The 24740-nt window shown below is 37.7% G+C and overlaps 1 protein-coding gene and 1 long non-coding RNA gene across 2 annotated transcripts in view; one reads left to right on the top strand and one right to left on the bottom strand.

Annotated features, from left to right (window-relative positions):
• The window catches only part of LOC309503583, a 194824-nt gene that overhangs the window by 144606 nt on the left and 25478 nt on the right, over nucleotides 1-24740 (top strand). The window lies entirely within an intron of this gene.
• On the bottom strand, nucleotides 3623-24714 carry stac3 (SH3 and cysteine rich domain 3). Its single transcript, XM_082176271.1, has 13 exons — nucleotides 24543-24714; nucleotides 21457-21511; nucleotides 21298-21376; nucleotides 21076-21232; nucleotides 20152-20249; nucleotides 20014-20074; nucleotides 18899-18996; nucleotides 18739-18805; nucleotides 14911-14957; nucleotides 13277-13368; nucleotides 13091-13142; nucleotides 4285-4422; nucleotides 3623-3904 (listed from the first exon to the last, which is right to left on the bottom strand). The coding sequence occupies exons 2-13, from the start codon at nucleotides 21471-21473 to the stop codon at nucleotides 3806-3808; spliced, it is 1005 nt and encodes a 334-aa protein (XP_082032397.1). The 5' UTR covers nucleotides 21474-21511; nucleotides 24543-24714; the 3' UTR covers nucleotides 3623-3805.

Here is a 24740-nt window from a genome sequence, read left to right as displayed (position 1 = left end):
ATAATAATCATGTAGGCCCTATTTAAGAATCCAATGGCAGAAAAGAGGACAGGGAGGAAGGAGATAAGGGAAAAAAAAAAGAAGAATAGGCCAGGGCAGAAGCCAGGGCAAAAGTTGAGCCAATGGAGTGAGAATAGGATGAAGGGTGTGATAATGGAGTATAGGAAGCAGGTGGAGGCAGGGCAGGCTCCACAACTTTGCATGGTTGCACATGCATGGAACGTGCCAAAAAGCATTCTCCAGCGGAGAGTCAAGAATAACGTACAAGGCTACAAGCATGCTTTGAGAATGAGGCAGAGCTGGCTAAGCTGTTCAAAACCCTTTCCAAGAGAGGTTTCCCACTTTAGAAGAAATGAGATCCAGTCGCTTTTCTACCAGTACACATAGGCAAACAACAAAAAGAGGAGGGGAGGAGTGGGCTGAGCAGTACTGGTTCATTTTCAAAGCCAAGTGGCTTAATAACATTACCCCCAACAACAGTGGTGAAGGTGTCTGATAACGGCTGGGTAACAACTGAGCTATTTTTGGATTGGGAGATGCAGGTCGTGGACATGCTCCCTAAGGATGACCTCAGACCACATGTGCTGCTGCTGGATGGCCACACCAGCCATGTATTCAACATCAAATTCCTGAGGCTCATTCAGTCACACGGTACATGTGGTGGGCTATTCTTCCCCCCACACCACCCACTGTCTGCAACCAGTGGACAAGTCCCTCTTCAAGTCCCTGAAACAAGTTTGGTATTTTACACTTAAAGCCCTGTTTACAGATCGTTTCTGATGAAATAGAACGGTTAAGATTGAAATTTGGACACATGCTGCTGTCCCGAGAATTTTAGGTTTCTTTCGCTTTCCCCCCACCTCCAGAATGGCTGCATATGTGCACTGGAACAATCCTTCCTAAAACGCATTAAACTTTCGTTTACAAAGACATGAAACTCACCGAGTGGTCAGGGGTGTTCACTGATATGCTCACACAAAAATCGCTGCAAAAGATGCTTTCCAACAGGTTTTATCGTAGTTCAACTCCATTGACTTGTATTGGATGTGCTGTGAGGTACGGTATTACTCCGCCGCCGGGCTGGAGTGTCTATTATTCAAGCTCTCAACGGAAGAATGTACGGGTGTGAGGCGTTTGGAAAAATAGGTCCACAGTTTTACAACGAATGGTAAAACACCTGTTGGAAAGCATCTTTTGCAGCGATTGAACAGGACAATCTCCACTCAGTAAGAGCAATACGTTTGCCGAGCTCCATGAACACGAGAGCAGATATTCTGTCCCAGAACGGACTGCCTCGAGGGGAATGGAGACTACACCCCCAGACGGTCCGCATCATTTGGAGCATTTTCAGCCAGGTGGAAGAAAATCTTTTTTGCTTCGAAAGAGAACACCCCCACCGCCCATTATTTTTGAGGGAAAAGGAAGCATTAGCCCACGTTTGGGATCAATGTGTGTTTGAGGAAGAGTCATCCATCCAGTGTTTAATGTTTCTTTCTTTTTTATTCTGTATAGTATAATAGAGCTTGCACTAAGAGCAAAGGTGTTGCATTGGAAAAGATATACTCAATTGTTTTTAATGACATATGTGTGTAAGTGTGTGCGCATAAAGGGGTGTTAGAATAAGTGTGATAGGTTTTCTGTAGATAAGCTGGGCAAAAAGGAGAAGTCAGCGCGCTTCTCATATCAGACTCTGACTGATGTGTGAACGGCCTTTCTTGCAAGAAATAAAGATCTCATTAACTTTTGAAATTTCCAGCTGTCTTCCAATTATTGTTTAAAGTCTAGAAAGAATTTCCACGACACAGGTTAACCATGGAAAGACAGGAAAAAACTCAGGAAGGCACATTAGCAACAGCCATCTTAATGACCAACGATAGCGAAAAAATTCCTAATCTTCGTCATCAATTTGTGGTTTCTGTCAGGAGTTAATAAAGCACACTTCATCCATCTTGTTTACTCATCACTTCAATGGTTCTGACTTCCTCTTTGAAAAGAGTAGTCAATAATAAAATCCTACCCACAAACACAACAAAAGACCTGATTTTTTACCTCATACAGTAGTTGTCTGGGTCATAACATGTTAAAGCATATCAAAAATACATTTTTGTAAGCTTGTATACTGCTGCAATAAGTTATGTATTAGAATGTTAAAAAACAACAGCAACAAAAAAACATTTCTTTAACTTTGTATGTCACATGTTCACACTTCCTGTTTTCATTTAACTGGTGTGTAAAAACCAAACAAAACTGGGGTTCCTACACAAAATATATTTAAGGGATTTTCTGGGATTACTATTGCTGAGTCCCAATTCGCATACTATCCGTCCTAAATAGTATGTGAAACTAGAATTAGTACGTCCCAAATCGTAGTAATGTTGAAATGAGTATTCCAAAGATACCCGGATGATCTACTATTTCCGGTTAGAATTCGAAGTGCAGATCAATGCACACTCCAACGGCTAATATTGCCCACAACCCATTGCGTCCGGGAGGGAGGAGCTTTGCGGTGATGATGGTGATGTAAACATGGCAGTCGGATGCAGCAGTCGGAGATGCACCCTCAGTTTTTAAGTGTAAGAATTCAAATGTTTAACCCTAATTAAAGTTATATTTTATTGTCTCGTAATATTAATTGGTTTATGTTGTGCCAAAAAAGTACCGTGTTTATCTTGTAGGGTCCGATGAAGATACTGAGCGCCTCATTGGGGTTATCAGGCTACAAAACAATAAATAAAAAGGTAGCTAGTACAGTGTCATGCAAGTGTCTTTTTTTATGTATTTCTTTTGATGTTTCTGTCTTAGATTTATACCTTACTATAAACCCTTATGAAAATAAACACCTTTTACTACACTAACCATAGTTTAACCACACTGACTTATTTGTAGTAATACTGTGGCTGTACAAATGTTAACTTTATCAGTCCAACCAAAGAAACATGGTTACTACACTTTTACTATAGTAAAAGCATGGTTCATTTTCATCAGGGTATTTTTGAGTATTATACATAAGTATATAATTAAGTATAAAATACGTTAAACAATAGTTATACTATAAACTTTAAATATTTTAACTCAGAAAATAAGTAGCTTTTGTTACACACATTGCACATGAACGTCAGAACCAGCGGCCTCACAAACGACCTGCGTTTGGTTGATCTACGACGACGCCCTGCTTCACTCCTCAGTTTGGTAAAACACATTGTTAATGTATTGTGGAAAAAAATATGGGAATAGTAAATAAAATTATATTGGACATATAAGAATGAATGAAATGTAAAATGTTTTGTTAACAGTCGCGGTAACTCGTTCACGTTGCATGCCGTCATCGAAGTATGTCCCAGAACGTGCATACTCGTTTGCTACACACTCAAAAGTATGTACTTTTTCCTCACAAAAAAAGTACATACTTTTAGGTCGTAGTATAAGTAGGCGAATTGGGACTCAGCCTTTGTGTTTTAGTTCTTTGACCTAGTTTTCAGTTTGTTGCTATGGTTTCTCTTTGATTTGGTTATGTGTTACACCTGTTTTTAATGTGAGTAATGTATGTGTCACCACAAAGAGTTTTAGTTTAGACAATACAAACTTATTTTTGCAGTTCCTAATAAAATTACTGGCCAACTAATGAGAAACTTTATTTTTATTTTCTCAGCAAATATTTTTATTCATATTCAGTGCTTGGTAAAAGTTAAATTTAGACCCTGTGTATATGAGGTCAAATTTTGTCATTTCTCTCCTTCTGTCTCATTTATTTCTCTGTCCATTCTTGAGCTTCACATATTTTCTTCATTGATTAAATCTCCATCATTCAGAGCTCTAGTAGTAGGTCAGCAGGGAAGAAGCCCAGTTTACGGCCAGTGCTTACTTTCAGATATCCATTCACCTCTTCTCCTTTCTTCACCACAATCTACAAAGCAGAACACAGTTATAAATCTGAAAAATCAATTGGTGATCAGTCAATAAACTGCCTCTTAAATATATTTTGATTCGGTTCCTTTACGCTTAAATACAAACATTAAATAGGCAGACCAGATTTTTAGATTATCATACGGGACATAGAGGTATTCCAGTTGAATTATTCAGGGGAGGGGAGAGGAGCGTACACAAACACATTTGCCATTTCTCACGTTTAGCTCGCTATATAATTTGAGAAGCTGTTAGCAGTAAGACCTCAACAGCAGAGAGCTGTTGAGTGTGTTAACTCTCCCCAACACTTTATTAATAATAGTGATCCACATGGCAATCACTCATCCCTCTTCAGTCCTCACCACACAGACACACACTGACCTGATCTTTCTTCAGGGTAATCTGGCCCATCTCTCTGTTTCCCACGAAGGAGCGTTTCACTTTATATACCCTCTCGCCTGCTCGCACCCTGATGATGTAATTCATGGGCAAGTAGCCTGTCTTCTCACCAATCTTACCCTTTGAGACACACATAGACACAGTTTACACAACTAGTGGGCTAGTGTTTACTTTAAAGCCTAGGTCTGAAGCCCTGCTCACACACCCCTTTTCCACCAAGGCAGTGCTGGTGCTGGTTCGGAGCCAGAGCCTAGGTTCAAATCGGTTCTTTGTTTTTCGACACCCAAAGCACCAGCTCTGAACCAGTAAAAGTGGATATTAAGTAGCACCAAAACATTGCTGGGCTAGAAGTAAGAACCGCTTGCGTCAAGGGCTGGGGGCGGGGTTACCGTGACCAACAAGACGAAAAGAAACTTGTGACCGCCATTTTTTAAATAGCAGCTAATCGAGCTAATAGCAGCTCTATTGTAATCTCTGTCTATGCAAGTTACGGCGAGCTGCACAAACGCGTTGGATTCGCCGTGTTTGAATGCCGATGTAGGTTCGCAAAGCCATGAGCATCAATAGTAACGCAACGACCGCCATTGTTGATGGAAGGCTTGTTTGAGATGCATCTGAGCGGCGCGGACCGTTCGGAGCTGCGGGAGTGTTTGGAGAGCATACGACTCCTTGTGCTTTTGGATTACTTTTGCAGTGCTTTGATGTCATGTGCCGATCAGTCTGCGAGAAGCCGAACCATCTCGAACAAGCCTGATGTGTTTGTGTGTGCAACATGAGATGTATACAGTAAGATCTGGCTCTCTGGCCTGTGGAAAGGCAAACCGGTTCTTAGAGAGCTCGTCAGTTGAACCAACTCTGAACTGGCAATAGCTCTGGCTCTGAACTAGCACCCGGTTCTTGCTGGTGGAAAAGGGGTAATAGAGACCCAAATGTACTGCAGAGTTTAGTTCCAACCCTATTCAAAAACACACCTGAATCAGCTAATCAAGCTCTTCGGGATCAACTGAAAAATCACAGGTTGGTGAGCTGAAGCAGGTTGAAAACAAACTTTGCAGGAGTGAGTTTCCCGAAAGCATCATTAGCCAACTATGGTTGCAAGTTCCATCGTTATCAGCATAGTTCAACAAGTCTGTGTTTACCGACACCTTTTCCATTGCAAATTTCAGCATTGCAAAGTTGTGTGGTTGGGATGACAGCTCTCGACCTGTGGTTGGAAGCGTAGTTTCTTGTTTGCATGACATGTGGACTTAAATCATTATCTTGAGCAAAATAAGCAAGCTGACATTCAGTACAATCTATATCTTTTATTTTGAATACATATATAATTAGCGTTTTTATATTGTAAAAATATTTAAAGCACCGTTTTGGATGAGAGCGCATGTGCGCACGTGCTCTAGTACGCAAGAACAAGCCTATGACTGAATCTGGAAATAAAGCAAAATAACAGATACAATTTTTAAATTGTCCTCAGATGCCATGTCCATAATTAATAGCAAAACATCTAGCATTAATTCGATCTCAGAGAAGTTATTACTCCAAAACCTGCGTGACATCATTACCCAGGGTTTCCGCGGAGTCATAAAAAGTCATAAAACGTCTTAAATTTAAAAATCAGAATTTTAGGCCATAAAAAGTCATAAAAACGTCCGGATTTTCCATACAAGGTCATAAATTTCATTTAGCCACGTCTTAAATTGATATGCTCGTTCATTCGTTGGTTCTACCATTGCTTTTTCCCCCTGAAAATGCGCTGGCGGCATAATGTTAAATGCACAGGTTAAATGCGCCAAAAGCGGAACGCTCATTTGAAACGCGCGCCACACGAACCATTTACCCGCTCGGCTCCAAGTCCAAACGGCAGCGCAGCGCGAGCTCAATAGAACTGATGCGTTTACTCTGATCGGTCTCGGTCACAAGATCCAGTGAGAAGTGCTTGAATTCAGCGAAGAACACACTGTCTCAGTGATTTAAACCAGTTTAAAGGCAGATTGAACAGCGCTGACCAACAGGAGAAACTCTGCACAACGATACAGTCTGAAGGCTTTTCCGTCTACAATCTCCCATCATTTATCATGGATTTACTGTAACGTTAGCCTAGTAATATTAACTGCACCATGTGGGATATACATATTGAATTTTATTATATTATTAGTGCTGATAATGTATTAAAGGACTATGGAATATTTACAGTATTTAATAATGTATTTAGGCTACTGTTTTTCATACATTTCCTGAAGATATGTGCCATCAAAGTTAGGCAACACAAACCTGTTTCAAGACTTGGCCCCTATTAGCACGTGCAGAAACTAAGTAATTATTTTCCCAATAAAGATATTTATTTTGTTAAGGACAAATGACAAATGTTTGAATGTCCTACCTCAGATTTGTGAAATGTTCACCTGTTTTAGCAAGTGTTTGTCATTATATTTTCTGACAATAAAGAGTAAAGTTAGTTTAAAACCACAATTAAAGCTCTGGTTTCTACAACTTTCACTTAGAAGCAACAGTCTGCCTTTAAACTTGAAAGAAATAAAGATTTGACATTTATCGTGATAATTATCGATATTGACTAATATAAAACAATTATCGTGATAATTGTTTTTGGCCATATTGCCCAGCCCTAACTGAAATCTCCCGGTCTATCACAATGGGAAAGTGTACATTTAACGAGCCATGGCTCAAAGATGGTGTGTTTAGTAGTTGGCTCAAGCCTGTGGCAAATAATCAGTATCAAGCATATTGCACACTGGGTAAGAAGGCGTTGGAGCTGTCTTTAGGCATTTAAATAATACATCTTGTTACTTTCAATGAAAGTCAATTAAAAAAAAAACTTTTGAAAGGAATTTTAATGATTTTTCGTAATTCGTGTAGGTCATAAATTTCAATCATAATGGTCATAAAAAGGTCTTAAAAAGTCTTAAATTTGACTGACCAAACCCTGCAGAAACCCTGTCATTACCAATGTGGTTGAACGACAAATTTGCGACAATATACAGTTTCGGGAAACAAGCGAGACTAGCTAGTTGATTTCTTCAACAATGCATTGTACTATGGTAGTTAAGCAGCGGGCTACGTCATTGTACGGGAAACGCACCCCAGGACAGTGGTCACCAGGAGCAGGGTTGAAGACCTAGGCTTTAAAGCTAAAGTGTGTTAGTGTTTCTCCATTAAAATAATTTCTCCTTTCTCAGCTTAATGTGCAAACACTTTAGGAAGATATACATTCTGATTTCCACTGAAATCACGTTCTAACCTGGGGTGCGTTTCCCAAAGCCAACCATGGTTGCAAGTTCTATCGTTACCAACACAATTCAGTGTAAATGTTTTGACCATAGTTGCTAACGATGCTTTTGGGAAACGCACCCCTGGGCGGTATCAAAGAAAGTAGGTTTTACAAGTACTTTAGTTCTGGTTAACCAGGCAAGTTAACACAGAACCGCTAATATCGGCATGGAATGGAAGTTGTGTTAGTCTTTTCTTCCCAACTGTGATGTATATACAAGTGGAATGGCTTCTTGACCAAAAAAAAAAAAAAGTAGGGCAGGATTTGATTTTGTCTATCGGGAATTAATTGGATCGTTAGATCATTGTGGTTTGCTGCTGCTATGATCTCATGTGAGTGACAGTTTGCCCCGACCTAGCGCCAGTAAACACTTCATTAGAGAAGTCATTCCAAGAGGGAGGGAAAGTTATTTTGATTGAAGATTACAAGGGAACATGATTTTTTGGACAATTATGTTCACGGATAAATCATTTATAAAACAAAATACTGCAGTATTTCAACAACAATAGTCAATTTTGATTTCATGATGATTTTAAAAGGTTTCAAAAGCTTTAGGTTACTTGCGTAACCTTGGTTATCTGATAACATGAGTGAGGTATCTCAATGGGTGAAATGCCTCTGGTATGACGAATCATAACAAACCATCATGACAACACGATTACATGTTTCTAGACTGATGCCAACACGATTACATGTTTCTAGCACATTTTTACCTGTTTTATCATGTTTTAACCCTAAGCTAATTGCTATTAGCATTCACTGCTAACATGTGTCACATGTTGGAAGTCCTGTTTGTTAGCATGCGTCAAAAGAGCCAAACTTCATCTCTATTGTCTATGACAAATTCATCAGAATCAGACAGAACTTTATTCATTTTTCTACAAAACACATTTAATGAAAAAATAAATAAATAAGGACAGTAAGGTTGTGTCAGAATAAACATTTACATATTATGAACATATGTACAGTATTATGGATAATATGAATAAATAGGAGTGAATTTACAAGACTAAACAGTGGGAGTATTGCACTAAGAGAGGCATTGGGAGGCATTTAACTGTTGAAAGAGGAGATTGCCTGTAGGAAGAAGCTGCTCCTGTGCCTAGATCAGGGTTCTCCAACCTACAGAACGGTAGTTCTCCAGGAGCAGATTTAGAGACCCTTTGCCTAAATGTTCTAGTGTCCAGTGTTTTAAGACCTTGGCTGGACGGCAACAGGGTCAGGGTGAGTGGATTCTGTGATGATTTTACCTGCCCACTTTCTCGCTCTGGAAGAGCAGAGTTTAATAGGAGCACCAATAATCCTCTCAGCAGTCTGGCCTGTCCGTTGTAGCATTCTTCTGGTTCATCTACAAAATTAGACATCAGATTTGGTAGCTGAACCAAACCAGACAGTTATTCAAGTGCAAAGAGCCAACTCTGTGACGACTGAGTAGAACTGGGTCAGCATATCCCGTGGCAGGTTGAACTTCTTCAGCTGGCGAAGGAAGTACAACCTCTGCTGGGCTTTTTTCACAATGTAGTCTATGTGGAACTCCAACTTCAGGTCCTGTGTAATGCATATGATAAAAGCCCTTTACCATCATACAGATCTCTCTCTGTTCCTCTGCCCGCCTGCTGTGATGGCCAGTCAATGGAGAGTTTTGCTGCTGCACTCCAGCACATATCAAGTGGGTTGAGCTCTACCTGAACGGGGAAGGGGACCCTTTGCTCAATGCGCTGCCCGACTGGGAGGGATCATGTCATCTTCATTTTCCTTGAGCTTCCTCATCAACTCCTCCTTACTTTTGCTTTATTTAGATTCAAAATGGGGAGGCAGTTACAGCAGGAAATCGATTAAGCCAGTCAACGGCCATTTTCTTTTCTCTCTTTCCTTTCCCGTCCTTCTCCCTGTCCATGAATCTCCCTCCTTCTTTGTATTCCTTTCTTTGTCCCCCCTTTTTTATATAATAAATGATATCAATAACATCATACTTTCAATGCTTTACACTGTTACACATTCTGAATCTGGAGATATACAATGTGTGGGTTTAACCCCTGGCTCGTTTTTTTTCAGATCAGTGCAAAAGAGACTCAAAATACTCTGATGATTTTGATCTTACATGCTTATGTTGTACATCAATAAAAACAGTTAAATGTCTTCTTTTATTTGTGTACACTCATAATAAAAACAAAATGTTGTGTTTTTCGTAAAACAAAGAAAATAAACATGTTGCGCGTTCTGCTGTCTCTCTCAATGTGAAACTCATTCTGAAACGCGACAGAAAATGACCTGTAACAGTAACTCAGCGAATGTTTGTCACATAGACTTGAAACGCATGTCTATACAACGCTTGGAGTCTCTATTTTTAAAGTATGTAAATTATTTAAAAAACACATATTCTCTGTTTAAGTAATCCGTATGAAAGCAGCGGCATGTACAGTTTCTCAAACGCGTCCTAATTAACTCTAATGTGACCACGCCCAAGCGCGCACGAGCGATTGACATGCTAATGATCCACGCGACGAACGCAAACCTGTAAACGCCCTCATTACCTCAAAACAAAGAACCAGAGACTTCGGGAACTTACTCCTCTGCTTTTCATCGAGTTTGGAAGACTGTGTTTGTGCTGTGCTCTGCTGTTTCACTTGGATTTACCTCAGAAGAATTAGAAGAACGCGATTTGAAGACAAGAAAGATGTAAGGTAAGAAATTCTTAATTATTAGTTTATGTTATTGTTGCATAAACTTCACATTGCAGTTGAACTGTTGCTAGATATAAGGTGAATATTATAATATTTAGACCCGTGTTTACTATACTGCGTTTGTGGATATGTATCATATGTATCAATGTATCATATTTTGGAGCGCGCTGTGGGTTTGAAAAGCAAAACGCACCAAACAAAGGCTTCATGTTACTCTAATCTCATTTCATATCATCATAACGAATGGAAACATTTGAAGTAACATATGATAATCAATATATTTTTCTCTAACGAAGTTGTTACTGAAATCTTCTGGAAGATTTATAGGCTGCTTAGGCTATTGTTATTATTATTTTATGCAGCACTGCACGTAGCCTATGCCTACAAGGCACAACAAACCTGGTGTTCATTATACATTATTGGAAACATTTGTGTGTGTATTCTGTGATTTGTAAAAAGCAATTTTAACCAGAAAAATATAAAATCTATTCTCAAAATTGTGCAGCCCTATAGTTTCTCTTGATAGCAGTATGTTCACAGGGAAAAAATTTTTTGTTGTTGTTGTTTTTTTTTTTTACAGGGACCCGAGGCGTGGATGAGTCCTGCTGACTTCAACATTCACATGAGTCTCTGTATATGAACATGGTAAAGTGAAAATCAAACACCTTGGAAATGAAAGGTATGTAAAATGTTTTTAGGAATGGCACAAAGGTCTCTGTCTTTGGATCATTGTTTTCAATAATGTGCTTTTTTGTCATTTGTTGTGTATCTTTGGATTATGTTGTGTTGTAAATAAATCCCAAACAATCTAAAAGCCATTCTTTTTTAAATCTCCTCATTCTTTGTGCAAGGTTGCTCAGAATGATAGGGCCTGATAGCTCCTAATAGGACCATTAGGGGAGTGTATTTGTCTTTCTCAGGTGTGAAAGCCATACATTTTAATGACGTGATCACGCCTCTTCACATAAAGCTTTCTTACACAAAACAAGTCTTACAAATTTTAAATCAATATATTGTCTTATCTGAATGAGCAGTCAGGATGATTTTCACATAGTTTTGGAGCAAATATTTTAGGCTACGTGATACAATATTCAAAAGTCTTGTGAAGAAATAATCAGTATGGGTTTCATGGCCTTATATATATATATATATATATATATATATATTTTTTTTTTTTACAAACCACACATAAATTTCATTATCTCAAAACTACAAACTTTAACATACATGCTGCTGATATATTATTGTAGCAGAGTTTGTGCTAAATACAGTGTAATCAGACTTTAGCCATGAAAATGTCACAAGTAACAGAAATAAGCACAAATGTCAGAGCATGTCAGAACACCTCCAGGGCCAGAAAACAGCTCAGACCCCAGAGGGTTAAGTACAAAGCCACTGACCCGGAGAGAGTTGTCATGCAACAGCTTCACAAACAATCTTTTCAACCTCATAGTATCATTATTTCTGTGATACAATAGTTCAAATTATCATAGAATTACTGAGATAAAAGTTTAAAGTTTGAATATAAACACTGATGTCTACAGTAGCGATAAAATCAGAGTAAATCAGCTTTTGATAGAAACTTGGCACTTAAAATAACGCATTTATCGATTACATTGTTTCGCCACTAGGTGGCGACAAGTGACTGTTAAAAAATGTATTTGTTATTGAATCATTTATTAAAGAGAATGTAGAACTGTATGATGCTTCTGAAATAAAACTCAGAAAGATGTGATGAATTGTTTTTGTAAATATGACTCATCTTATACATCATGTACAGTCTGTATAAGTGTATGATTTAACTTTTCCCCATGGTCTAGTGTTTAAAAAAAAAAAAGTCGCAATATATTGCAATATCGAATCGCAATACTTGTAGAATTGCAATTCTTAAAACAATCGCAATACATATCGTATTGGCACCCAAGTATCGTGATAGTATCGAATCGGGAGATAGGTGTATCATCCCAGCCCTAATACATATGTTCATCTATATTGCTTTTATGCTGTTTTTATGTTTTATTCTTCGTTTGTTCATTTGTCTACTCTCATATTATGCATCTTTTCTTGTTTTTCGTAAACTAGCTTATTTGTCTGATACTTGCATTTTCAAGATCTATATTTGCCTATATATGTTTTGTTGTGTCCGTACTTATCTGTGTTGCTTTGTTTGCTTAATACAGAAAATAATAATAATGTGCACTCCATGTGCGTGAAAAGACCGGGGACTCCTTTATTCGTTCCCGTTCTCTTGTAAACTGCGTAACATGGTTTTATCCATTCAATCATATTTGTGTGAGACACTTGTGAGACACAAAAATTATGTAGTATGAGAAGAAATTAAAAGGGGAGGGTCTGAACGAAATCGAACACAAGTGATCACAGGAGATGAATTTGAAACCTTAGTAGTAATAATAATATGAACCAATAATGTTCTAGCACTGCATGTTTCTTTGATAAGGCTCTAAGAAACATTGTACTATGTGTTGAGGAGACTTCTGCTTAGAAATCCCCCAGTCATTACACCAGTATTGGGCAACTCTGGCCCTCAAGATCCATTTTCCTGCAGAGTTCAGCTCCAGAGTTCAGCTCTAATCAAACCCACCTGAACAAGCTAATCAAGGTCTTCAGGACTACTAGAAAGCTACAGGCAGGTGATTTTGATCATGGTTGGAGTTGAACTCTGCAGGAAAGTGGATCTCGAGGACCAAAGTTGCCCAGCCCTGCATTAAATGTATGGAAGAGAAAAACTGTCCTCCTGACTCACTCATGTACTCCTGTACTAACCTTAACTTCTGATAGCAATCCACCACAATGAACTCACCCTCCACCACTCCTCATTAGAGTCATCCAGCACTGTGATGCGATCTCCTGGACTGAAACACAAACACACACAACACACCTGATCAGGTTTAGAAATTAAACCAATTAATGAAGCATTTATGATGGTTTTGACAATGCATGAATGCTATCACTAAATTGAAATATTAATAAATGTGAATAGACTCACTGGAAGTCTAGGTCATCTTTCTCGATGGCTTTGAAGCGATACAGAGCCATATAATAGTGAGACTGACTGAACGTCTGCTGCTGCTTCTTGTTCTGTGAATCAAACACAGTCTGTTAGAGGGTTTTATTTGCCTCTTTCATGAACAGCGACAGAGAAGTGGGGGTGAGATCAGGAACCAGATTCAGATTCGGTTGCAACCTGTTAAAGAGTGTGCACTACATGCCAGAGCAACTGTCCCACAAAATCTCTTGCACAAATTTAATTGGATTTTTCCCCCAATGGAACTAAAAAATTAGGTTTCAGGAAATCGGTAAAGTATTTTTGACAGTGAGATGAGCGTCTACTGTTTATACACAATGCTGTCAAACGTAACTGACCTATCAAAATATGCATTTAGCTGTTTTAATTAATTATGCAGGAAACATTAAAGACATTTCCAAATACAACAGTCTTGTGTTATTATTTCTCTGCATTGTGGTCAATAGAAGTCTGGTTATGACATGGTTGTCACACTGATAACAGTGTGGGAAAAAATTAAACTCCACTTAAACTGTTCAGTGAAAATGTGCATAATTTGTCTCAGATCATCTTTAGACCATGAAAACAGGCCAAAGTAATCAAGTCTTTGACCACTAGGTGGTGTTGGTCCCAAGCTTCTCAGTTTCCTCCAGGACATGATGGCCATGTAACAGAGAAAGTTTTCTAATAATATGTGTTTTATGGCAAAATACAGGATTTTAGAAATCAAAATGATCTATTAGAGACGCTAAAGGGTTTGAGAGATATGTTCTATGTTCTCTATCAGTCTGCCTTATTTCAATGATTGACACACAAATTACATTTGGTAAACAATAGAAGCTTATGCACAAGAACAAAGAGGTTTGTTGAGTGAGGAACAATCTTCTGTGATTACCATATGTGATGTCCTATGTGTGAATAAAAACCTGTTCATCATATAAAGTGATCATATATCTTTGCAAGACTTATTTTAGATCAAACTACTCGATCCATTTGGATTTGTTTTACAATTCCTTTATAACCTTTTTGGATCTGGTAGGTTTTGCTTAGCTAGATTTTCAAAGCCTCTCAGGTTTCATTACAAAAACTTTTATTTGCGTTTCGAAGATTAACCAGAGTCTAATGGGTTTGGAACAACATGTTGACAGAATTTTCATTTTTGGGTAAATTATCCCTTTAAGTCACTATGAAATTCTGGTCTCTAGATATGGCTCAGGTTTATAGGATTTTTAGTCTTTTAGAAAAGAAATAGCACACCTCTCCTCAACAAGCCACACAATTTGAGGTACAAATCATGCCCATAGCACAAATGTTGTAGTATGAGTTATGCACTATAGTTTAGTACTAGGGGTGTCTTCAAATCCTTAACCCATCATAACCAATAGTATTAGTGATACATGCTTTAACATGCACCACTATTGACAACTAAAACTACCCAACAAACACCATATAACAGGACAATCTGAAGGGCACACACATATACGCCCAAACTCATGAGGGAATCATAAGCTGGAACTAGAAACTTTGAAAATGCTGCATAAAGTTGACAAACCAGTCCATGCAACCTTTGCTCCTGTCCTTGCAACTTTTTTGACATTAGTACAGCGGTAGTTTACCTTGTCATCTGCTGCTGTTTTGTCTTTCTTGTCTCCATCTTGCTTTCCTAACAATAAAGGATAAAGTGTGCCCATTCAACATGTATGTTTTGGAGTTAATGGATAAAGAGCCAATATACTGTAGATTGATTCAAACTGCCTTTGTTTCCCACAAAAGAAAAAATCAGAATTAACAGGCCAATCTTACAGTGTGTCTCAAGTTAAGTCTTATGAATTTAGAACGACATCAGGATGAGAAAATGGTGACTTGTCATTTTTTGGTAAACTATCGCTTTAATAATTAACAGAAAAGAGGGATCATATAAAATTGCATGTTGCTTTGGTAACACTTTATTTTGATGGTCCCTTTTTTAACATTCTGTTGACTATAAGCAACTACATGTCAACTAACTCTCATTAGAGTATTAGAAGACTGTCTGCTTAATCTCTGCAAACTATTAATTGTGACGATCCTCAAACAGACATTTACATTTTACATTTATGCATTTGGCAGACGCTTTTATCCAAAGCGACTTACATTGCATTCAAGGTACACATTTTACATTTTGTCAGTTCTTGCTTTCCCTGGGAATCGAACCCATGACCTTGGCGTTGCTAGCGCCAACGCTCTACTGTTTGAGCTACAGCAAGACATTCAATTGACTATTCATGTCAACTTATTCTAACCATAACCCTACCAGTCTACTAATATTCAACTAATACTCTAATGAGAGTTAGTTGACGTGTTAAAGGGACCATCAAAATAAAGTGAAACCGTTGCTTTTTATTTAGTACTGCCCGAATAAGTTATTTTACATAACAGATGTTTACATACAGTTCACAAGACCAACAACTAAAAAAAATTACAAAAAATAATGACCCCGTTCAAAAGTTTATATTCACTTGATTCCTAATACTGTGTCTTTGCAAGGATAAAGTACTGCTCATCTGTGGAAACGACGGAAGGACGACTCAGTACCGAACTCATGTACAGACAGAGCACAAATTAAGCAAAGCAATGCCAGAGCTTTTGGAGAAAAAAAACATGGAGTCTAAAAGAAAGTTCTAGAATTGAATAGCAAAGCATTTATGTTCCTTATATGGTCACACACCGAACCTTGTTATTGGTTGATGCAGATAAGTCATCTGAGACATCTGTCAGCTTCTTTGGTCTGTTACAGCAACTTTACACTGTTCAGCTCCATTGGACCATTCTCACAGAATATATCAAGACGTTTACAGTGAAGGTATTGCCAACAACCAGGTGAGAGAGTAGTGTTGAAGCTGTTAAAGCTAAAGGTATTGCCAACAACCAGGTGGGAGAGTAGTGTTGAAGCTGTTAAAGCTGAAGGTATTGCCAACAACCAGGTGGGAGAGTAGTGTTGAAGCTGTTAAAGCTGAAGGTATTGCCAACAACCAGGTGGGAGAGTAGTGTTGAAGCTGTTAAAGCTAAAGGTATTGCCAACAACCAGGTGAGAGAGTAGTGTTGAAGCTGTTAAAGCTAAAGGTATTGCCAACAACCAGGTGGGAGAGCAGTGTTGAAGCTGTTAAAGCTGAAGGTATTGCCAACAACCAGGTGGGAGAGTAGTGTTGAAGCTGTTAAAGCTAAAGGTATTGCCAACAACCAGGTGGGAGAGTAGTGTTGAAGCTGTTAAAGCTAAAGGTATTGCCAACAACCAGGTGAGAGAGTAGTGTTGAAGCTGTTAAAGCTAAAGGTATTGCCAACAACCAGGTGAGAGAGTAGTGTTGAAGCTGTTAAAGCTAAAGGTATTGCCAACAACCAGGTGGGAGAGTAGTGTTGAAGCTGTTAAAGCTGAAGGTATTGCCAACAACCAGGTGGGAGAGTAGTGTTGAAGCTGTTAAAGCTAAAGGTATTGCCAACAACCAGGTGGGAGAGTAGTGTTGAAGCTGTTAAAGCTAAAGGTATTGCCAACAACCAGGTGGGAGAGTAGTGTTGAAGCTGTTAAAGCTGAAGGTATTGACTGCTATGAAGAAGCATTTCAGAGAAATGGGATGCAGATTTGGGAGAAGAATTGGAAGGATCTGCCAGTAGCTGCAGAGATGGCCTTTTGTGGTAAGTACCATTGATCCTGAAGAGTCCCAAATATTTAGGAAAGAAATTAGGACCGTGTCAGAATTCCCTCAGGAATGTCAAAATGATAGATTCAAAGGAGCTTTCGCACCGGAGGAGCATTTTCATGGTTCCTAGAATTATTGGCGTAAGTATCCGGATTTTGGCGTGTTCGCGCTGCAGGAACTAGGAACGGTTTTAGTTCTAAGAACTCCTTTTGGAGGAAATAAATGAGCTCCTACTTCAGAGTCTGGTCTAAACCAGCACTATAGGAACTACAGTGACATTAGTGTTTGCTGATTGGCCGAACGCACGCGAAACACCAGCACCCGCCATTTTTTACTCCGGAAACTAACTCTACGAACATGGAAAACAGTGATAGACGAGCCTCTCAACCTTTACACTGAGGAGAAAATCCAACCCAACTTTGGACCAAGCAAAACATGTATTTCTTCTCTGATAGCAAGATTGGAAATGGTAGCTAGTTCCTATAACTGAGTTCCTATAACTACCCGGTGCAAAAGCCCCTCATCTCAGGGAAATAGCAGAGAGGCTTGAGGTGGAGATGAGCTGGCCAGAGGGGCATCAGAGAAGAACACTTGGACCGTTTGAGGATGAAGAAACACTGAGAGAGCACTTTCAGTCAACTGAAAAGAGATGTTTCCTGCCCTGGTCACATTGGATTCTCACACATGGAAACCTATGTGCTGAATGGATTCCTCTACTCTAGGTACTAAGTTTTGTGCCTGAATGTTTCTTTTTGATCTGAATGGTATTTGGAAAACACTTTTTCCCACAGATTTGTCCCACCGTCATATTAAGTGTGCTATTTGGCACAGGGCCTAAGTTTTAGCCTGACTGCAATCCTCTCTTGCCCAGGGACTAACACCCTCTGACCTCATCATGGACCCTATAGACTATACTTACTTACAGACCACATATATTCCCACAATACATCCTGAAAACTTCAGTTTCAGCTTGATTGCCTTTTATCTATGGCCCTTTCCCAAATGGCACACTTCATATGCACTTTGTTCTAGTGGACTTACAACGTGTGTCCATTAAGTCCACAAGAGCGTAGGGTGACCCATTTGTAATTTTAGTTTTCAGAAGAGCGCCCCCCTTTGCGGTCAATATGCGAATCCCTCGATGCGCACTTTTGCCGAGCTTCTTCCCGACAGTCGAAGCGGCATTACATCACGAAAGTGTGTACTCGTAGGAAGACCGCGAGTGTTTGGGGTGCCATTTGGGACAGGGCCCTTGTACTCAAGGACCAGTGCTGTGACTGTTTTGAAAGAACAAGAACATTTGTGTCTGTCGTTTTAAGAAAATCATTTATATTATTTGTATGAAATTAAGAGAAAATGAATCTGTTTAGGAAAATCTGACGTGTTGAGGAGGCATTACTTGTTTTGAGAGAACTTTCCCCAGTCTCTGGAGAAATGTGTAAAGAAAACTACACAAAAAATAGTAAACTCCCCTTCGCAAACAATATTACCATTCTCAAGGAAGATATATAGAGTATACCAGCATATCAATTCTACAATGTAAAAGCCACAAAACAAAATTGATTTCATTTGCCACCTAGAGACAGCAGTTTCAGCAGTTATTTAAATTAGTTATTATCCTAAATTACTGTTGCAAGCTTGATGCGAAAATCACATGTACAGTAATTCGCAGTCTCGTGGATTCCTAATAAGATGACTGCATTTCAAGTTTCAACCACGGAATTTCGCTGTAAAGGTAACAAACAATAAGCAACTCCTGGTTTAACTTACCCTCACCAACCTCTTCATCCTCTTTCGGTTGTTGAGCTTCCTCTTCCTCCATCATCATCATCATCATCTAATGAAAGGAAGGATGTTCATTACATTCTACATAGAAGTGAGGGCTCAGGCATATGCTGGATTATTCTTAAAAGCAGAACACATCACTTACGTTCTTTTTGTCTTCTGACCCTTTCTTCCTCTCTTTGTTGGCCATGATCACACCCACTCTCAGTGTGTCAAACACCGGATCAGTGCGGTTCTGCTGACCTACACGTGCAATTTAAATTAGGTAAGTATCGTTTCTATGTGTTCAGTTTATTTTTATAGATTTCATCATACAGTCATTTTAACAGAAATTACCTTGCTTTTTTATAGCTGTTTTTTATTTTATTTTATTTTTTTACACTTTATTGACATTGTTATTTACTGTTATTTTTTGTTTTAATATTGTTACTGTTGCTACTTGTTGTATGGTGACTTGAGTGGTTTGAAAGGCGCCTTAAATAAAATGTATTATTATTATTATTATTATTACCTTCACAATAATTTTCAAACATTGTAAAATATAGACATAAGTTATTTTATCAGACATTCAAAGATTTAATTCTGTTATGTGTACCAAATAGTTACAGAAACATTTTAGACTTTCTGACTAGCACATAATTGTGCTAATGTAGGTTGTTATACAATGTTTATGTGTTATATATGCATGCATTTGAGAGCACTAATGAAACCGCTAGCTCTGTTCCCTAGCTAATAAAATTATGTTCTAAAAAAATGTTGGCCTATGTTCCCATTAAGTTTTGAAATAGTTTTATCTGAATGTTCTCTGAACGTTTGAAACTTACCGTTTTTTTTTTAAAATACCTTTTTTCTTGGTTATGCAAACTTTAAGAAAATTAAAGTATTCAATTTGAGTATTCTTTAAACATTTTGGGAACATTACTTTTAAATGTTCTATAAACATTCTGAAACAAGTAGCAACATTTAAAAAATGTTAGCTGAACGATGTTTCAGAAAAAAATTATTTTAACAAATGTCTGAACAAACTTTCCGAACAAACTCCGGCACTGATCAGTCACTGAAAGAACATCTGTTCATAACTATTTCGAGAACGTTCCCGTTAGCTGGGTCAGTTCTGTGTTCAGCACATGCTTGAAATTCCCAAAATACTTTGATTGGATTATTTGTTTCTCTTCTTTGTTTAAACTCTGCTTGTTTAATTAATTATCACCAAGAGTATTTTCATGTCAAAAAATAACTTTCATTATACATTATACTCACCGGGGTTATTGATCTCTTGATCGTAGAGAGGAGAACTATATGCCCGTCTGAATCCAGGAGGCTGACAGGAGGAGAGATATTAATGAAAAGATGAAGCTGACAATGTGATTGTATATTAGAAAGCATATGTCATCTCACTATTTTTCCAAAGCATCTCTGGAACTGCACATATGACTGGCACGAGTGGTGAATGTTGGTCTTGCAGTTTTTGCAGCGCAAGGCAAATTTATTATTGACTGAAAGAAGAGGAACAGGAATCAGTTAGATCAGTAATTATATCACAATAATATCGTATTGCGAGTTCAGTATCGAAATCTTGACATGATGGTATCGTTACACCCCTAGTTTCACTCATACCCGCTTCCTCTCACTCACTCCGGCTGAATAATGTTGGTGTTTATGTCCTGAATTTCAGCGCGGGGTTGCGAGTATTGTGCATAATTTCAGTCATTCCCTTTTTTCGCTCACACCAAAAGCATGCGCACCGCTGATCTATATAAGTGGCGCGCACATAAAGCTGCTTCTCAAACAGCTCAAGGTTTCAAGGTATCGAAGTATTGTGACAAGCCTATAGGCATTACATTAAAAGTGGAAAATTGCGTGCATATTTAAAATAATATTTCTTTTTATATTTTTTTAGTATTTAAAAATTATTTGCAAATGGAGATGAATACATCAGCTAAGACTGCCTGCACAAATACCTTCCAAAGTATCTCAATCTAAGGAAAATGGTTTTACATTAACTTAGTGAATGTCTCCGGAAGTGTGGATTCTTTGGTAAACCAGTTTCAATTTGACATTTGACATTTGACAGGCTTTGCAAACAGATGTTAACGGTAAGATACGGACCAGCTAGTAATGCCATAAAGTATAAGTAAGCATGTTAACATACGTGTCCTTTATCCCATTGGATAAAGACACGACTGCTTTACTGACTCCAGTGGAAACAGAATATACAAGAAATAGAAATCACTATACGGATATTACACACATAAAATTTCTTCTTGTTTTTGGAGAATATTTCAATTTTATTAGCTATGATGGAGTGAACTGTGAACTTACGAACAATCATTCGTGCGCAGACGTCACAGAACTTGGGTTTCTTGCAGTAGTGGTCCTTAAATTTGTGCGGTTTGTCATTGATCTGGATCACTGGCTCAGGCGTTGGAGGAGGAGGAGCCTCTTCTTCCTCCACCTCTTCATCATAGACAAAATACACCTGAGGAGGACAGAACGTGAGATGTGTGTCACGTGACACACACAAAGAGAAACTCACACACGTACAGTGTTGTCGTCCTCCTTTACGACATTGTCTGGCGCCGGAGGATTATCATGAATATCCAGTGAATCTTTATCCTCGAGTCTGAAACACAATCAGGATTTAGATAGTTGCACACTTATATAATGTTCCTGAAAAACGGTATAATCTGTGGAAACACTCACTGGTCATATTGAGCCATAAATACAGCGTCTTCAGTCCGTCAGCAGAGCTCAGCACCTACACAACCATGACACATTAGCTGGATTATGAATAAAACTTTCAAAAGTGATGATATTAATAGTCAAACTCAGTGGTGGAGAGCAATAAAGTATTTTAACTTTGTTACTGACTGTAAATTTTTACGTTAAAACTTTCACTTATCTACATAACAAAGTAAAATATCATAATTTTTACTCGACTAAAAGACGTTCTTAACGTAAGTTTGGGAGGAGCCTAATCATTCAGTCCTGTCAATCAAAAAAGAGAAAAACACTGAAAACACATTAACATCTCACTGAATGAACCACTTTATTGAGCTTCATGACATAGGCTCACTTCTGGTTTGCTCACTATTTTCACAAGATGCCCTTTTCACAAGATGTAAAATAAGTATTTGATGTCCCCAGAGAGTGTATTTGAAGATTTAGCTCAAAATACCCCACAGATATTATATATTTTTATATAGCATGTTAAAATTGTCTGAGCAAGGCTGAGCAAAAATGCACCGTTTTGTGTCTGTTCCTTTAAATGCAAATGAGCTGCTGCTCCCGGCCCCCTTCTAAGAAGAGGGCGGAGCTTCAAGAGTTAGCAGCTCCGATTACCTCACACAGACACACACTGAAAATGTCAGAAACTGTTTCAGCCTTATGTTCAAACCAGATTCAGACAATGATGGAGAGACTCAAGAAGTGACAATGTAGAAGCAACAGAACATTTCTGAATGGTTAGTTGATGAATTTAGGTAGCTAATGTGTTTTTATCTTCTAGTCATTGATTAGCATATTCTGTCTTGATAATTTATAAATCGTGTTCTGGGGGCGGGGTTTATGTTAATTTTAGGGTTGGTGATGTCACTAACCCGGGAGGGATGCGGTGTAGTCTCTACCAGCCGTTTGTTGTAGTCCTTAAAAAGCAATTTCTTTAAAAGCAAAAATCTCCCTTTGCTTTGAACTTTGAGCGTTGTAACTTTGCAGATGTTGTTTAAGCTCAAACAGCAACATTACACACTAACTAAAGTTAGACAAGTGAAATCATAATCAACCACCCCTTTAATACTCCAATATTCTATCTTAAAAATACAGTGGATTAAAAGTTTTAAAACTTTAATTCAGACCAAGCCAATCCGAGAAAGCAATGGATGGTTAACACTGTAACTGCATTTCACCATTACTCTTCATAACGGATGTCTTTAGCAAACATTTAATCGCAGATCATAAAATCACAGAAGGGTCAAAGCTATGAAGTGTGTCAATGAAACAACTACACACTTTAAACACTGCAATGTTAAAGAGAGGATTGAGAGATCTGACGAACACACACATCACCCTTTCGTATGATTTATTAAATGGATGTTTGAATCTCTATTTTGTCTATTTGTTTCATTGACAAGGTTTTTTTTTTTTTTTTTTTTTGCTATATGTAAAATGTAGATGCAATGCTGCCAATGATAACAGGGTGGTTTGAAATTAATGAAATATGTTTAGCAGCATTAAATACATTTTAGCACAATTTACGTCTCTTCTTCCAATTTGTAATTTTTATCACCTGCTTCATTTTCAATGTGATTTAGTCAGAATAAAAGCACGGCTAACTTGTTAATAAATTTAAGCAATATTAGACATTTAATAATAGAAAAGTCATTGCAATTGTATGGTAGAATTTTGTTGAAGCTCAACAGGCATTAAATATCATAATTGAATAAAGCATGTTTATATTGCCATTTAGAGGCAAATTTAAAATCAGTCATGTTAACATCAAAAAGTTTATTGTTTTAATCCACTGACCTAAAAAGTAAAGCTTAATTAATAAACCTCTGCTTGTAGATGTGCTGGACGTTGTTACCGCCTGTTATGACACAATAATTCAATCAAATTCAATTCAATAAACTTTATTAATCCAGAGGGGAAATGTACACGTCACAGCAGCACATACCACACAGTAATTATAATACATAAAAATTATTCACAAAAACAACCATTATTTTCCAGTATCAGTTCAGCAAGGCATTATGATTATATACAACCAAAAATCCAGTGTCATGTTCAGTGTATAGGCTATTTTAGCATTAAAAAATATATATATATATATATATATATATTATTTATACTATATGTATGTTGTCACCACATGTTTACACAAATTTGTATTTTTTAAGACATTGTATGGTATATTTTGTTATTTTTACTTGTTGCACATCTGAATTATCAGTAACTTTTATATTTTAGATATCTATCAGAGGAAAACAGTGTAAAGTTACAAAGAGATGTAACTTTACTGTCTAACAGCAAACTAAAGTCTGGCTTACAAGTATCAGTTATTTATATATTTATTCACGGCTTTCAGTTGAACTTTTAGTGTCCATTTCTCACTATTAACAATGACTTCTGCCTCAATAAACCCCTTATTACTGCTTATTAATAGTTAGTAAGGTAGTTGTTAAGTTTAGGTATTGGGTGTATTATGGGATGTATAATGTGGTCATGTAGAATAAGGCATTAATATGTGCTTTAAAAGTACTAATAAACAGCCATTATACTAGTAATATCCATGCTAATAAGAAATCTGTCAATAGTGAGAATTGGATGAATTGTTACTGAACTTTTCTTTTATTGTAATTGCATTCCTGGTCATTAAATGTGTGGTAATTGTTAGTTGGTAAACATTACATTTTGTGACATTATTTTGCAATAAAAAGTGGTTTTCCCTCACAGGTTCCTATGCTCTTCCCTAACTGTATAGACAACAAACAAGTACAGCGTATTGCAGAAGTTTATGTATCATAATATAATGAAATATTTGTCCAATCAAATACACTAACTAAGCATTTTAATTTTACACACACACTCACAGTTTCTATTTCTGGGCTGGAAACACTATCTGAGTCCAACAAAATTAGTATCTCACTAGGCAGAGTTACAGAGGAAAATATGACGGATGTTTTTTAGATTGCATATAGCAAATATATTTCAATAGTCACACTTAAATGCACACATTCTCAAAAGAGGAGTGAAGCATGTGACCTCAACTATAGATGATTAAATATACATACCTGTTAATGATGATTTGCTTTACTATAATCTGATGTCTTCAATGAGTTTTCAATCAATGAGATGTTGTCCTACAGCATGTTGGCATTAGATTCATAAGTTAATCTGAACTCACTAATAACCAAACTGGTCTGAGCTGAGGAACAAACACTTGTGCATGTACGTGTGTGTGTCACTGTGAGTGTTTTAAACAGATGGCA

This window comes from Leuciscus leuciscus (genome assembly GCF_965113295.1).
Source record: "Leuciscus leuciscus genome assembly, chromosome: 7".
NCBI lineage: Eukaryota > Metazoa > Chordata > Actinopteri > Cypriniformes > Leuciscidae > Leuciscus > Leuciscus leuciscus.
The sequence above is the reverse complement of the archived record's forward strand: the minus strand, read 5'-3'. Positions and strand labels throughout refer to the sequence as shown.